This window comes from Hippoglossus stenolepis, chromosome 18, assembly GCF_022539355.2.
Source record: "Hippoglossus stenolepis isolate QCI-W04-F060 chromosome 18, HSTE1.2, whole genome shotgun sequence".
NCBI lineage: Eukaryota > Metazoa > Chordata > Actinopteri > Pleuronectiformes > Pleuronectidae > Hippoglossus > Hippoglossus stenolepis.
In genome coordinates this window covers 14,846,019-14,863,227 of record NC_061500.1, presented here as the reverse complement: position 1 = coordinate 14,863,227, position 17,209 = coordinate 14,846,019, and the positions used below count along the sequence as shown (strand labels likewise).

Here is a 17,209-nt window from a genome sequence, read left to right as displayed (position 1 = left end):
ATGGACTGAATGTTCAGCAAAAAATGAAAAGAACACCAGAACGCTAAGGCTCGTCACTGGGGATGTTTCTGTACAAAGGCTGAGGTTACGTAGCAATTTGAGACCAAGATCCCAGAGACATGCAGTTTCTGTCTGTGAAAACAGTGATGAGATGCCTCTACAGAGTCCACTCCACACTCCCCAGCTGCAGTTGCCTCCAGTTAAGTCGACAGTGTTCACCCTCATCTGTGCCTTTTTTTGGTTGTCAGTTTGCACTTTCATACCTGTTCTCAGGTTTGACTTGTGTTCTCCTGCTAAGTGAACAAAGGTCAGTCAAATTGAAAGGAAGCTACAAGGCAGACAGAAGGAACTAGCTGTGTGCTGGCGCTGCCCCCTCAAAGTTGAGGATTTTCATCATCAGTCGGAGACCTTTTGGTCGACTGAGATTCTACGTGTCAAGTATTCTGGCTGCGGGACAACTTATCTTCTGCCTTCTGCCTGAAAGTGGAGAACACATGGCTCGCAGTATTTTCTTTCTCTGGATTTAGTTTGATAGCTAGTGTCAATGTTGGTCTACTTTGCCGATCCATCATTAGTAAGGATGTTCATCATTAACCATTAACCAATAATAAGAATTTTGACATTTTTAATACTATTACTATATTATTACTACTGCAACATGGGGCTCAGAGTTAACAGACTGACCCCCACAGCAGGTGGACATGTTACTATTTCTGGAGAAAAAACAGTAGAAAATCGGAGTCTGCTGAGGAGTGAGTAGGCCTGGCCTGGTAATGAGGGCTGATTAATGTGATTGATCGCAGAAACGTGTTACAGGTTTACTCTCATTTGCGTTGGAGTGACGTCACGGCCACAGGAACGTGCACATCTAAAGCTAAGACGCTTAAACACCCTATTGTTACATGCGTCAGACATTCTATTATATAACATGTAATCTTGTTGGTAAATGGTTAATAATAGGTTAACGAGCAGCTGTTGGTTGAAAAAAAAAAATGTAACGGTACATTCCTAGCCATTAGCGTAATTAGAATGCTTTCACCATTGTCCCATCAAATTCCATTCATCATTTGAGCAAAGCGTTGTCTGTATAGTATGAAAAACGTTACGCTTTGTCAACTATTTGTATTGAAAAGCCAAATCTGATTCAACTGACAAAATTCTTAGTCAGGTACAGCCCTTCTCTAATTTTTAGACTTTCCGGCCTTTAGGAGTTTTTTTCTTCCAATGTGTTGTTTAAACATGAAGAATGACGCAGATTAAAGTAAATCCAGTATGACAAGTGGAAGTCAACTCTAATTACAATGTCCTCAAGCTCAAACAGCTAACTAGCTACAAGAAGAACTGTGATGGCGTTGAAGAGTAAAACCCGCAAAAAGAAACGTGTTTGTAAATTTAATGAGAAGTGGTGTGGGGTTTGAGGGCTCGAGGCTTCTCTCTTTAGCCGTCTCTTTATCTCGATCCATCACTCGATGTAGCTATTTCAGCCTCTGCTAGTGAGTTCCTGTCTTCTCTCTACTTGCAGTTTGAGTGCTGCACTTGTGATTTCATGTCATACTGGCTGTCGATATAATGCTGATGAGATGATGGCTCTATAAAGTCTTGTCTTCAAGACGTAACTGTGGAGCTAGTTAAGTAAAGTTGACAGTGCTGAGTGAAAATGGACTTTTCAAGGTTTAACTTGTCATCTTGTTCACGGGCGCTGAGCCACTCATTCACACAGCTGAGACACTTACCGAGCCAGTGTTCACCAGTAATCTTGCCAAATCCCTCACGATAGGACTCCCACCCTCTGAAGAAGTTGACAGAGCCATCCTCCCTGCGCTGGATCACCTAGAGAGAGACAAGGCAAGAGTTCATTGGTCAGATGAGGATGGGCTGTTGTCCCCCTTCCTTGTGTTTCTTGTTTGTAAGTGTTCTGTAATCCATCCACGGATCCAACCCAGATCTATCACACCAGAAAGTCCAGAGCATGGTTCGATCCAGGATTCATGTCTTTGTTACATTGTTTACATTTGATCCGGTTTGAATTCGCATTGTAATTTAGGGAGCGTACACAGGAATTGTGTATTATTTACTGATGGAGGCTGCATCTGTCTATACTTCACATTGATTGGTTTGAGGATGAGCATGCGTCTGACGTTAGCGTGTTGTCAATTTGTATTTGCTAACTTTCTTGATAAGGTGCATAAAAAAAAGTTTTCTATCCGTCTGAATGAAGAAAATTAATGAACTGGTTTACTTTGTCAATTTCGTTCATATTATCATGGTATCACAACCAGCAAAATGAACGTCCTTGTCTGAGGCAAAAACAGCAAGCAGGCAGTCCTGCGAGCCACTTTTTGCTCTCCTATTGTTTAATGCTCTCTCAACTTCCAGCAACTGGTCCGGAAGCTAATAAACTGCAAATGATCCAAACCGTGTGTGATTGATCCAGATTGAGACCACTTTAACCCCTGTTATTGTGGTTAGGACTAAACTGATAAGTTTGAAGGTTCGGACCAAACAAGGCACGTGTGAAAGAGGCCTTATTATCTCAGCTCTGCTCCTCAGTCTCTGTCAGACCTTCAGTTCAGCAATGTGGTGTCAATATTACAGCCAAACTCATCTTCCTGTTTGTTTTTCTCTCCTGTTTACCTGAACCTAGTTTAATTCTGTGTTTGCCTGTGGCTTCAGTTCATCATCCTGCCTGCTTTGTCCAGCAACCCATCGGCCTATACCTTTCCAGCCAATGGCTCCTGCTCCCTTTGCCTGCCCCTGTTCCATCATCAACACAGACTCAGCTCTCTAAAAGGTCACCTGACCAAATCTAAAAGAAAAACTGCTTTTGAGCTCTTACAAATCCGAAGTCTAACGTCCTGCTTAACACAACAATCTCATCCTCCCGCGTGATGACTCATTCGAAGTCCCAATGTTGTTGGCTGAGCTCATCTAGATCTAAACTCTCTCTCTATCTCTCTCTCACAGAAATGAATAATGCAGAGGCTCCAGCCATTAAAAAGGCAATTTGTTGGAAGCTAATAAAAGGAATCCATTCAATCTCGACTGTCTTTGAATCAAATGGCCATGGATTTGTCAAACTTAATTGAAATACCACAAAAGAGATGATATTCATAAAACAACAATCCTAAACACAAGGAGACAAGTTTTCTTTTCTTCTATCCTCTGTATCATGAAATTCTATAACTCAATGGTGCGCGGAGAAATCATGGCATCTCTTTCAGTATTAGAAACAAAGGAAATATTAGCAAAAAGCATGTCTCTAACAATTTATCCCAGCTGTGTGTGCGGGCATTTGTGAGGGTGTCAGACCGAAGATGAAGGAGAACTTGAAATGCATGCATATGGAAAACAGTGTAGGACAGTTGAAAGGGTGTGTTAATGTGGAAGTGACGATGGAAATTCTGTATGACAGTTTATGTTCAACGTGAATAACATTATGTAATGACTTTCAGGATTTTTCTTTCAATTCTCAAAGACGCTAGATTTCTCATTTTCTTCCTTCAGATCTATCTGAATTTGTTCCCAATAATTCAAGAGACTAACATTTTCATATGTTACATGATCATATCAATTTTAACCAAAACCTAAACACTTAAATTAAAAAAGCACTCTTGATATATTTATTCATATATTTGTACTGTAAATGAGTACAAGCAGGACGCTTTAAAGTGCAAAAATCTAATTGTAAGCACTCTTGGCGCACTGTGCAACAGTCAACCTAATTTGTCATTTTAGAGTTGTCACATCACAACCAACACATTCAGTAAAATTTGTATTTATATTGCACCAAATCATGATTGGCGACTGTGGAGAGATAAAAACAGAACCTCAGTGTGCCTCGACCGGTTGGAGCGAGCGGAGAGAAAGGAGGAAGAGAGGTGGATGGAAAGGAGGGTAGAGAAGAGAGAGGGGGGAGAGAATGGTAAACTGTCATATTTAAGATCCTTCATACTGGTTGTTATAAAGGAAATAATAATAGTGATACTTATAGATGTAATGATGTTATTCATAATAGCAGTACCAGGTAATAGTAATGGTATATACACTGATACTGATCAACAATAGGGTTAATATTGGCAGATGTCAGTGTTTTCAAATGGCACACAAATGTATTGATGCACTTTAAGAATAAAAGGCAACAAAATGTCCTATTACACCAGGGAACGGTTACAAGTTGTTAGGAGTGCCTGTATTTCCGGCTTCCTGTTAAAATGCGTTAGTTGCTCCAGTGAGTATTCATCGTAGTCAAGTAGCGTCCCACTCAGCACAGTGTTCTATGTTATTCAAATAGTTTTAGTAGTTTGTAGACAACAGTGATCTATAGGAAAGAGGAGAAACCATCACCAGGCTGTGGCTGCACAGACACTCATTGTTTGTAGGATTAGTATATTGTTGTGGACAACTACAGGAAATGACAGGACTTATCCTTTAATCTCTTTAAATCTGTTTGTCAGTGCAACCTACACAATTGACACTTGCTTCATATGGCTCTGAAAGCCCCTTTTATATAAAACCCTGTGACATCTGTTCAGGCCTGTATGCAGATCATGACGTGCGCCGTGTGCTGCAGGAAGCTGTCAATTATACATAACGCAACAACAGGATCTCTGCTCGTTTCTGTTGCACGAACCTCTCACAGGCTTTGCTTCGGTCTCAGTGCATTAGACCATCAGAGTCGTGTCCCGGGCATGTGCAATGATATAACTACCCACCGGTAACAGGAAATAAGCATCATATGACAACTTTCATTCGATTTACATAAAACTTTCACCGTGTGGTCTACAGTTGACTGTGTGGACCGTAATGCACGCTTAGTGGGCGTGGTCCAGAGCTGAAGGGACGCGTTTATCCTTCCCGCGATGCACAAAACAGCCATTTCGCCTGGTACGTGTCCGATCGTTGCTCCGCGGCCGCATCCAGCCCCTGACAGAACTGCAGAATTTGACTCTTTACATGGAATCTAAACATGAGGTGAGACTAATTAGCGGGATGCTGTGACTGCTATTGACTTATTAACGTGATGTGTTAGTTATTTACATATTATTTTACATAAACAGTTCTATATTCTTTCCCATGAGAAATCACTGTCTGATTCGAGATTGGATACTGCAGCAGAGGAATATTTGTATCCTGTATTTTTTCCTGTATTGACACCTACAGTATCTGTAATGCTGTAGGTGTATATTATTGCTACCAGATTTCAATATTAATGTATGGTATACAGTGTATATAAATAATGTCATCAATCATTCATACACAGGGATGGAGAGTGACTACAGAGCAGCTCGACACAGTGTTGGCAACCACACAGTACTTCAGTTATAAAACAGGTGTGACACTGTAGGTGTGGTGTCGCAGTGGAGTTAATGACAGGGGTGTTTTACGCGTACAAATACACAAAAATGATAAGGTAATGAAGACAACCCCTGTAGTATGAAGTACCTCAATTCAGCAGTAACAACATTAGATAGACATTGCTTTAATGAAGGGGTAGTCAATTAAAATTCAGAGAGCTCCAGATAAGAGAAAATGTCCTCAAGCAAAGGTCCGTAAACAAACTAGTAATTATAATTCAGTGCAATATATATTAAAATATTAGATGAATCAACGTCTTCAGACAACAACTGACTCAAGTATAATTCAATATGTTTATAATATTTATTGTCAGTTTTCATTTGAACTGCAGGGATTATAAATAAGTACTGTAATAAAAAAGAAATCCTCTTTCCCCTCGTCGAGATAAAAAATTAAATAGCCAACATAACAGAAAGATTTTTTTTGTTATGTGCATCTAAAAAAAAACTCAGTTTTTACAACTGTCCGTTGCAAGAATGAACAAGAATGAAGAGTTTCATTTTAATTTAATATATAGCTGACTTGATGTCAGTAAACATTTTACACTGTAAAGTGACTTACTGTGAAGGTATAAAACCCAGTTTCCACAATGAAACCTTTCATTATGATAATTCATATCAATCACCAGGGGCAATAACCAGTTAATAAGGCCATTACTGCCCTGAAAACAATGATGTGTACTTCGAAAAAGGCCTTCAGGAAAAAGCCCATGGCCTTTGACAGTGCAAACAATGCACCGTCATCATGTTAGTGATTTGTTTGCAGGAGGGAGTCTGCCTCTGCTCCAGCTCTTTTACAGATTTCCTGTGCAAACATGGGGAGATTTAACTCACAGATGTAGGCAGGAAACTCTGTGCATGAGGCACTGCAGTCAAGTATGATTGTCTTTAATTTATGAGGCAACGAGGTTGACAATTCTCCTTGAAATAATAACCTTCCCGCCTCCTTATCTTACTCCCTTAATTCCTCTTCGCCCTCCTTGTCCCCACATTCAAATTAGCCGAAATAGAGGAGACTGCGATAGATTATTCCACGTTAAAAATGAGGTGGAGGTTTTCCTTTTCATCCGTCTTTAATTGTTTTTCTCTCTCCCCTGGCACTCGCCGATTTAGCAGCGGGAGGTGAGAAAATTGCATTAAGTGCCCCCTCAAACAAATAAATCACAAGGAAAACTTCAGAAAATAAGAAAAAAACCTCTCCTTGATTTACACCGAAAAGAGTGAAACAGACTCGTCGATCTTTATAAAAAGAATTTAGACAATGATAACTCAAGCCTCTAATTTCCATTTAAAGCGTCTGTGGTCTTTGAGAACAATGTATCACTCACGGTAGCACAGTTCTGACAAAGTCAAAGCCTGTCGGGCTGCATACGCACTGAAGAGCCACAATGACATATGACAAAGATCTGGAGATGGAAACAATTACAAGCATTGTTCTCTCAAAACTGTTTTGTGATGTAGATAAGGTTTTAGTCTTTTTTTTTTCGTGAGCACAGGTATTTAAGTTTCAATCGAGGCAATGCACCGGCAGAAAGCTAACTTCTTCTGTGAGTCAGTCAGTGCATGAGTGAGATACCGGCCAGTGGTCACATGAAGCAGTGCTCAACAGCAGCATGTTAACCAGTGAGCAGCTCAGAACACTCTCGTCTTGCTGGCCGTGCCTCCTCCTATGTCTCGTATCCTTGTGCGACTGGAGAGGCCCCTCTGAGGTGTAATTGCACGGTGACCCTGGAGGTTTTGCGTGTGTGTCCGTGTGTGTCCTGGAGAAATGTAGCTCACAAAGTGGCAGTAATCCTTTTCTCACAGGTTTCAAGTGGGAAAAGCGGTGATCAAACCTGGGGAGTGGAGGTAAGTCATGGGATTTTGGACGTTGGTGACCATGCCATCGGTGTGTCAGTAGCTCACAGGCCATGTGTGACTGGGTGTATGTGTATACATGTATATACTGTGTGTATGTCAGTGTGGATATCTATGTATGAACAACGCAGTGTATGGAAAGCCATAAAGGTCACAGCATGCATCTTAAATGAATGTGTGCATTTAACAATTAACTCTGTGTGACTGTGTGTGGAATAAGCATTAAACCCACTCATGCAGACCAGTACCTGCTCTTTGACTTTCACCACCCAGACTCCACTTACACCTGGCATAAGGTCTGAATGGGAGCTATGACAACCCGACAGACGTTAAATACCTAAGTCACCAACAGTCGGGAACTAAAAAAGAAAAAGAAAATGTCTCAGGATCTAGGCCCTGATCAAACCTGGCATTTATACTAGAACCTGACAGATGTGGATTTTCGGGGCTGATGCCGATACAGATATTAGGAAGTCAAAAAATGTCTAATACTGATATATCGGGCAATCTATATATGATAAGAAAAATTGGCAAGATGTTGTTATTACACCCTAATGACCAACAATGTAATTGAGGGTCGATATTTTACAATGTAACCATAAACTTTATTGCACATTTAAGAAAACACAAATTCAACCAAAATATTTAGATTCAAAGAAATTAAAGTTTTTCATGTAAAGTGTATAAATGAATACACATCTTTTCTGCTTTGTTTATTCTGTAAAACAAGAGTTTTCATATCGGCAGATATTATCAGCAAATCTATATATCAGTAGGGCTCTAATTCAAACCATACTGTACCAGAGAGGGTTTTAAAAGACTGGCAGTGTCACAAAACTTTTCAACTTCCTTTTTAAAGAGAGGAAAGTCAGCTCTCTAGCTCAGAGTGTATATGTCTATAAAAGTGCACTTTTGCAGCTGTACATGTTTATACTGCGGCTCAAAATGCATCTGTTTTATTGATATTTGTCTGCTAGGTCACCTTGCCACACCCACACACACACACACACACACACAGATTCACAGTTTCCACCGGGACACAGCTTAACATCCCAACTGACAAATCCTTACACACAATTTGTAGCTACAGGGTATAGAGGCTGACATCGAAGCTGTCAAGGTCAAAAGCAGAGATACTTGTTCTATTTGGGTGTTGAGGCAGGTGATGTTTTAGACACACACACACACAAACAAACACACACACACACACACACACACAGAGCTGCAGTGGTGACACAGCAGTCATTTTATTAACGGATTGAGTGAGGCCTCTGGGTTTCCAAACATAAAGTACGGAACAATCCAAAAACTGGGCTGCAAGATCAATAGAGACCACACGCCCTGCGGTCGTATATTGGAACACCAGCTATGATTATTGAACACAATAATCATAGCTAATGGAACAGTCATGTGCATTGTGTTCTAAATGTTGCTAATGTTGTTTGAAACATGCTCGACCTACTTCATTATGTAAGGTCCATCTTTTTATTCTAATGGAAACAAAGTAACCGAAACCTTGTAATATAATTTAGCACATTTACATTTCTTATTCAGTAAATATAATTTGATTTGCTATTAATTAAGTTGTTATTCACCATGAAACTGAATCAACACCTTTTTAAAAAATGCAACATCTGAAGCTACACAAAGGTTTTATTTATTTCTATTCATTGCAAAATAAGTTTTTTTCTATGTTGTGTTGTATGTTCTATGAAATATCTGTTTTTCTTTCAACTCCCTCTCATCTTGTATATTCTCACACCCCCAATCATTCTTCCTCCATATTGCAGCGTTTTGACTTCATCCCTTCTCCCTGCCGGTCTTTGTAATTTATTGTTCGTGCAAGCTGTTCTACATACTCCACAAAGCCCAAACATCCCATCTCTCAGAGGAAACCTGTTCAGAATCACCTGCGACGCTTCTGCAGCAGCATGTACAGTATCATCCAAGGAAAAGTTGAATCAAGGGCAAAAGGGCTCTGTTCAGACCTGGGTTTACCTTCCATTCCAGGTGGTCTGATCACACGTGGAGAGCTTTTAGAGTAACACACTCACGATCTGATCAATAAGATCGCATTCTGAGGTGGTCTGGGCGGCCATATACCTTTTTAACAGTGTGAACACATATACAGGATGTCCTGCTCATTTGAAGTGCCCTGACCTGCTAGAGTTTTATAATAAAACAAAAATATTTCTACACTTTTAAGTATTTTCTGTGTATTGATTCATTTGTGGCCACCATCACCGTATCAACGGTGCCCTTCACATATTGATTTTAATTTTTTAAATCACATTTAAAATAATAAAATCTTATGTCATTGTAAAGCACTGGTTCACTCAGCACCTCTCTCTCTCTCTCTCTCTCTCTCTCGCTCTCTCACAGACATTCAGTCGTCACTTGGTCTTTACAGAAAGAATTTACATACAAGTTATTTTTGCATATTGAGCGAGGAGATGAGCTCTGATCCTAATTGGCCGCTCGTGACGCATGAAGAGAGACGCTCTGTAACATCAGGTGTGAACTTACAAAGTAGGAGCTGTCTGCTTGTGTTTGGATCACCCATTGTATGAATTACACGCCAACCGATATATATCGTTTTGCCCATTAAATCGGCCAATATGAGCCCCGTGGCATATTGGGATTTATGTTTGCTGACATGCAACAAACAGTCTACTGAATAAACAATGCAGAAAAGATATGCATTCATATTCACATGAAAACACTTTCTTTAAGTTGTAAATACGTTGATTATACTTGAGTTTACTTCATATTTATTTACAATAAAGTGTAGGGTTACATTCTAAAATATCAAGCACCAATGACATTTCTTTGTCATAAGGGTTTGATATGGACATCTCAGGAATCCTTAACATTATTTTTTATAGATCGCCCCCGAGTGTCTGTGTCACCAAGGCTCAATAAAGAAAGAATTGACAGTTTAACATCTAAAATTCATGTTGTAAATTAATTCTATGGAAAGGAATCACATTTTATATCACCTTTCAAATAAATCAAATGCAATTGTGTAAGTGCAAAGTGCTTTACAGAAGAATTATAAAACAAAGGATGTTAAAAATGTGTTAGACAATTGTTCAACACATTCAGAGAGCGAGAGAGAGAGACTAGGTGATTAAAAAATGGAATCAACACTAACAATTTTATGAAAAGTAAATAATAAAACAATCAATCATTGTCAACAATCATCAATCAACAATAAAATATAAAAAAATAAATGGATTATAAAAAGATAACTTTATGAATCACTACATAATTCAGGCTTACTTGGTGTTTTTTTAATTTATATTTAAAAAAAACAACACAAGTTTTTCAGACCCCCTCAGCTCCTCTGCAAGGCCGTTCCAGCGACTTGGAGCGTGACGGCATAAAGTAGCATCGCCAAATGTTTTGGTAGCTGTGTGTGGACCGAGCTGAACATCCCACGTCTTCAGATTACCTACTGCAGTGGTCTGCAACTGGCAGCCTGCGGCCAATAGTATCTGGCCCATGACTAACATGAAAAAAAAGACAGCAGTTAAGTAAATCATTCAAACTTATATAAGCTCCACAGGCGAAGAATGACAAAGCAAGTTTCATTGTATGAAACATTTTGGACTATTACAGCTTCATTGCAGATAAACCAGGTAGGATGAACACAACGTTTTCTAACTTCACTCTGCAACATAGACTGTTGAAAACAAAATGGTGACAGTATGTTGTCGAACTGTTTGAGGAGGACTCATTAAGGACATGGAATAATTCTGAAGTAGCTCTGGAGCATTAACACAGGACAAGAAAACAGCCCATTCCAAACAGGCTGGTTTAGAATGGGCACTGAACTAGTAAGATAAACCTTACGATGTGGACTAAACCATTTTAACCAACAAACGCCCCATTGAAGTAAAATGGCCAAATGGTATTAACAAGTAAATCACCAATCCATCTCACCCAACACTTGCTAATGGGCTATTGCATTGGCATGATCACATTAAGCTCCCTGTAATCTCTGCAGTAGATGAAGGCTACTTAACAAGCAGCCTTAAGCTCTTCAGCAGGCTTTCTGTCAACGACTGGGAGCCCACGGCGAGCGCAGACGGACACCCTGAACCGACAGACCGGAGCAGAGTGCGAGGAAGAATCGCCACGAGCGCTCCAAAGCTGATTGGGGCAGATTTACACTCCTGGCATATGACTGGGTGGAAAATAGGAAAAGTGCCAATAGCTTGTTAGCTCCTGGCATGTACACACTGCGAACACACTATGTTTATACGTTCGGTGCTTTGGCAGCAGATGTCACTTAGCGCCGTTGCTCTATACTGACTAACTAAGGTTAATTGGTAAAATCTTCAGAGAGTGATTAATAGATCAGCCATGTGAGACAGACTGGATTACACCGAGAAAAACTGGTAAAGTACGGATGGAAACACACGCATACACACACACTCGCATATATACACGGAGTAGAAAAGATAAATAAATAAATGACCCAAGCTTTAAGAATAAAGCTGCCTCACGCCTCCTTTCCTAGATTTAAAATAGATCAAAACAGACGGGCAGAGGGATCGCTAACAATTTAATTAACTTGTTAAGAATATTGATGATATGGTGACAATCCACAGCAGCCTGCAGAATGTTCTATCTTCAAAAAAAAAAAAAGGACCGCTAACATCTGTAGGTGAATGTTTTATAATCCTATCAGAAAGACAGATGTGCTCCGAACACAGCAACAGAAGGAGAAACACAATCATCCGCAAACACACTATCTCTCTCTCTCTCCTTCACGCACACACACACACACACACACACACTCGCATGCAAACACAATTTCTGCATTTACATCTACTTCGGTAAAAAAAAGATTATTCCTGGCTTTCGGCGGTGATCTGATTTCGTAAACGTCGTATATGCAGGAAACGCGGTTTCCCTTATTGGGTTAAGGGATTAGGAGAAACGAGGTTAACACAGGTAGATTCCTGCCGAGGGTTTTGAAACTTGTTTTTAACATCCGTGCATGGGCATGACACCGACCCGGTGCAGGGAAAGATACTGGCAGCGGTGAGCCAGGACTCATACATGTGATCTGTGTTTTCAGGTGTGTGAGTATGGACGAAGATTATTGTCTACAAAGAGCGTAAGAGTAAACTGACCATCTGCCATATACTGTATTGTAAACACATGAATGTTTCCTTTGCATGTACATGTCTTCAGCTTTTAGTTCGGGGGAAAAAAATAAAATTGGTTATGAAACTTTTAATAGCAGTGACATTGCATTGATTCGTGTCAGGCTCAAATGGGAGAGAGGAAATATGAAATCAGTGAATGTTCCTACAGCAGCAGCCCTCACACACTGTCTAACCTTTCCTCACATAACCTCCACCCAGCCCCAGCTAATGGCACTAATATCCTTAGGACATGTCTGACACTACCTGTGATAATGCGACCAGCAGACAGCTCATTCTCTCTTTCAGCTGCACAATAACGTGTGTCCGCTCTTTCCAGCTAATGAGGGTCAAAAAATAGCACGTCAGCATCCTTGTCCCTGCAGAGTAAATAACGGCAAACATGTGAGTAAACGGAACGTAGGAAAGAAGAATTATGCTTTGAACAAAAGTTGGATTGTACTCAGAAGTTTTCAATTTCCCTGCCTTACAAAGCATTTACAGATAAGACACAAGTACAAAAACATCCATCCCGGATTCGTCTTTCTTTTTTTTTTCTCCAAACCAATAAACTAACAGAGATGAAATATTGAAGAAGCCCCGCAAAGGAGAGAGACACTGAAAAAGCCCCGGCCGTAGACTCTGAAACGCTCAGAAAGCCACTCAAAGCCTCTAAAGCAGCCATACAACACGCACACAATCGTACATTCAATCTCAAACTTTTACATTTCAGTTCTTAGCTGAATTGTATATTTGAGAGTGATTGCGGTACTTCTGATAAAAGCACCATTTGATAATGCAGCTGCACGCGCTTGCACTCGGATGTATCTACTCTCGTTCATTATTTATGCCGCGGTCATTTTTAGTCCCGTCCTTTTAACAAATAAAATAGTAATAATAGAAAACATTACCCTAAGCTGTATGGCTGCATTTAAATGGCATTTGGAATCTCTCAGTGCCGAAAGAGGTAGAGCACATGCCCAGAGGATTACTTCATCTGAGAGAGGGACGCTCGTGTGTGTGTGTGTGTGTGTGTGTGTGTGTGTGTGTGTGTGTGTGTGTGTGTGTGTGTGTGTGTGTGTGTGTGTGTGTGAAGTATATCGGTAGGTCTGGTAGCAACTATTAAACACAGCATGAAAACGCATTTACAGGATGTAGATATGTACTCTATTCCTGCTTTGTAACATCCAACCCTTCCTTTATAGGTATAGGCAGAACATTTGGTACATTTGTGTTTCTATTTGTGTGTATTTGTTTGTATTAAACACCTCCGGGCCGAGTAATGACAGCTCTTTTCTTTTATGTCCTTTGTGCTCTCATCCCTCCAGCGTCTGTGGTCAGACACTCTCCAGGGCTCGAGTTATGACGGTGGAGAGATACCGACCAATTTCCTCCGACAACCGTCCACATCAACCTGCAATAATGTCTCCTCACTTATAATATATATTGTGGATTCAAGTCTCGGTAGCTTGAGTCGCAATTTCCATTCGAGCGTTGGCGATTTGTTATTGTTCCATTAAGATTTAAAGCGAGGCTATTCAACATTTACTAAACAGCAGCCACTGTTGAATTACACTGTGGAGGTTTCTTGACGTCCATTCTACTTCTACTACTACTCTTGAAGGGTCAGGGCTTTAAATAGAGACTTTATGAAATGCAGCTGAGCCCGTTTTAGTTTAACACGTCCAACATTTCATTTCTGGGTGGTCAGAACGAAGACTTTTGTAACCAATGATGCAAACACTCAAATTCCCTTCCTGGCTGGGTCTTATCCATAACTATGTATCCTTCCCTCATTCCTCATGTACTTATCATGGAAACGGAAATAGCCTCAACTACCAGTGCTAAAAGCAACATGGATAATCAATAACAAATGTCGCAACGCTTCACTGGCGGGAACAGTTCCACCCTGCATGTCTTCGGTCCATAAGAGATCCCTGGTTGTTTCTTCTGTAGCGTCTCCTGCAGCTAAGCAACCAACTGCAGAGGAGACTATCTGAATGGTCATGTTAATGCGTTTTCAGGCATTTTGATGTGGATAATTTCTGGCATAGACTTAAAATGCTCATTTTGAAGGAGATGGTATTTGTGTGGGTGTAGGCTAAGTGTTACTCCTCAAAAGACTAATATGTTTCCTTGAGCTCTAACAACAGTGTTGTTTGTATTTCCTTGCCTGTGAGGCATCGCTGCGCATCTTGGCAGTTGCATGCCAAGTGGAATCATTTCAAACCGTTGGCAGGAATGTGTTTTTGCATCACAGGTGTGGGCATCTGGTGAACACCACCACAACGAAAAGGTTAAAAGACAAGGACATTTAAATATCTCAAGATTTTCTGAAATCATTTTTTTACCTTACAACAGCAGCTAAAGTCATACTGATGGTACATTGACCTGCGATAGGAAGACTGGTGCCTCTGTCATTGCCAGTCCATGCCCACACGCAGCATCTTAAACTGGAGTTAGTCCCAGCAAGTTAAGTTGGAGTAGTGCAAGAGCAAAGATCGATTAAAAAGTTCATTTTAAAGTCATTAAAAACAGTGAGGAAACTTTTAAATCCTAATGGAGTTTGGTGTGTTTGTTACAGCGACGGTGCGTCCGGTTTGGGAAGCCAAGGATCATTAAGATTATATATCATTCAGCCACGTCTCAGCTCAGTGAGTGGTACGACACATTTGCAGTTTTGGTCAAGTGATTGAGAGGACGTGGACATGAATGCTCGGACTAAAAGCTAAAAAGAATAAATCATCCCTTGTGGCTGCAGAAGCTGCCGGTGCTGGTCACAGTGTTACTTTAAATACATCGGGTCTAATCTGCGACACTTAAATGTAAAATGGCAGGATCACAATTCGAAAAGACTCATTAGGTCAGTAGCTGTGCACATTAATATCAGCGACACAGCATCTATCTAAAGTTTACTAACACAAGACAACATTAACCACCATACGTGACTGGACCAGTGGTGCAGTGGCAAAACACCACAGGTTGAGGAATTATGCATCAATTTATGGATTCAGAATTTCTACTGTCAGACGTCCATTGTTTAATTTCCTTTCATAAAAGGACGACTACCAATTGTTTGTGTTGGTTCACGTTCACATTGATTTACAGGAGGGTGTCTCAGTCGATCGAACCTAAGACTCCTTCATTCAACCCCCTTCAGCTCCACCCAGGATCCCCTGGCTCTAGCAGAAGCTGTGCAACCATTCACTCTCTATATTTGAGTACTTGCATTGGTATTTATCGTTCTTGCGTTCGTATAATGCTCAGTTCCATAAAGCAAACACTATAAATCGGCATTATGGGTAATCTAGCATAGTGCCTGTACAAAGAACCTGGAACTGCCCTCAGTAGTATCCAAAGAGAGTTTGTTAGAAGCCTCCTTTAGTCTGGCTTCTATGATCTATGACTCATTATACCTTCGAGGATGCTGCTCCCTATGTTCATGTGATTCATGTGATTCCAGAGATGTCAGCAGCACTCAGTGCAAACATCTCGTATTCTGCATTACCGCTGTATCCATACAGCCAAGGACATTTGAGGCTACTAGGCTACTAGCAGGACACATTACTGTAGATTTATCCCTCCTGTCTGCGACGCCTCAAAGCTACTTCAGCCGTACATTTTCCACTTCTTTCTCTCGCTGAAGGAAGCTGACAGGTGCGGTACACATCATCTCTTTTTCTCTCCGAACCCGGAGGGAAACAGCTCTACCTCTTACAGCATTCAGCGAAAAAACGATTGATAAGGCAGCATTGGGATTTATGTAGAGCCATGGCATTGAGTAATTTACAGTATGGAAGATTGGGTGAAATCTTCTGCCTGGGCCTCTGATGCAGTACCTGCCGGTTTTATGGTCCTGTGTCATTGCTCTGGAGCTACTTCAGAAATATTCCTGGTCATTAGTGAGTCCTCCTCAAACGGTTCTACATTATTCTGTCACTTTGTATTGTTTGTGGGCTGGACGTTGTGAGCAGAGCTTTTTATAAACAGTTTTTAGTGGAGAATAAATAAGAAAACGGTTCATCCTACATGGTTTATGTGCAATTAGGATTTTAAAGGCCATACTTTTAATAGAATTGGCTCTATGACTGTTCATGTGTGTGGCTCATATATGTCCGAATTGATGAAATAGAAATTATCAAATTATAAAAAATGATCTGGCGATTTTGACCCGCAGTGTCACCCACTTGTCGACCACCGCTGTATTTTATCCAAGGACCTAGAAGAGGACATGTTGGCCTCAGCTGACTGTTTGCATCATGCCCCGCCCCCACTGCCAGCTTTATTCAATTTTTAGGAATATTGAACGTATCACGTGTCCATATTGCAATAAACTTGGCACTGCACTTTCTCAGGCAATTTTTCAAGACACAGAAGCCGATTATATCAATGATTTACGAGAGTTCGCGTTCCACAGACAGACAGACAGACATTTTTTGAATTACCTGGTAGATATTGTGCAGTTTTATACAGAGATGACTTTTAAAGCCAAATTTCTTATTCTAAAGTGAGAGACTGTGGTGCTTGTGCGTGCTTGTGTCGGGTTGGTTTGATTTGTGCATCATGCAGAGCATTTATGGAAAACAGCTTCTTTAACATAGTAAATCATGGGCACATACACATGACCACGACATAACAAATCCTTGCTGAGCTGATCGTACAGAAGGTCCACATCTCGTCATACGCTGTTTCCAAATTCACAAGAGACGTTAACAGACATCTCCTAAAGGTCATCACTCACTGATGCTACAGTTCTGCAGATTGACGTCTCAATCCAGTCACTTCTTGTCACTATTATTCAAGACAGAAGCATTATCCCCCCCCCAGGCTCCCTACGGGCTA

General features: G+C 40.6%; 1 protein-coding gene across 2 annotated transcripts in view; it reads right to left on the bottom strand.

Moving 5' to 3' along the window:
• The window catches only part of fibcd1b (fibrinogen C domain containing 1b), a 112,698-nt gene that overhangs the window by 36,979 nt on the left and 58,510 nt on the right, over positions 1 to 17,209 (bottom strand). For both annotated transcript variants that reach the window (XM_035141732.2, XM_035141733.2), the window contains one exon: positions 1,734 to 1,830. In XM_035141732.2, the coding sequence (XP_034997623.1) occupies positions 1,734 to 1,830 (97 nt within the window). The remainder of the gene's footprint in view (positions 1 to 1,733; positions 1,831 to 17,209) is intronic.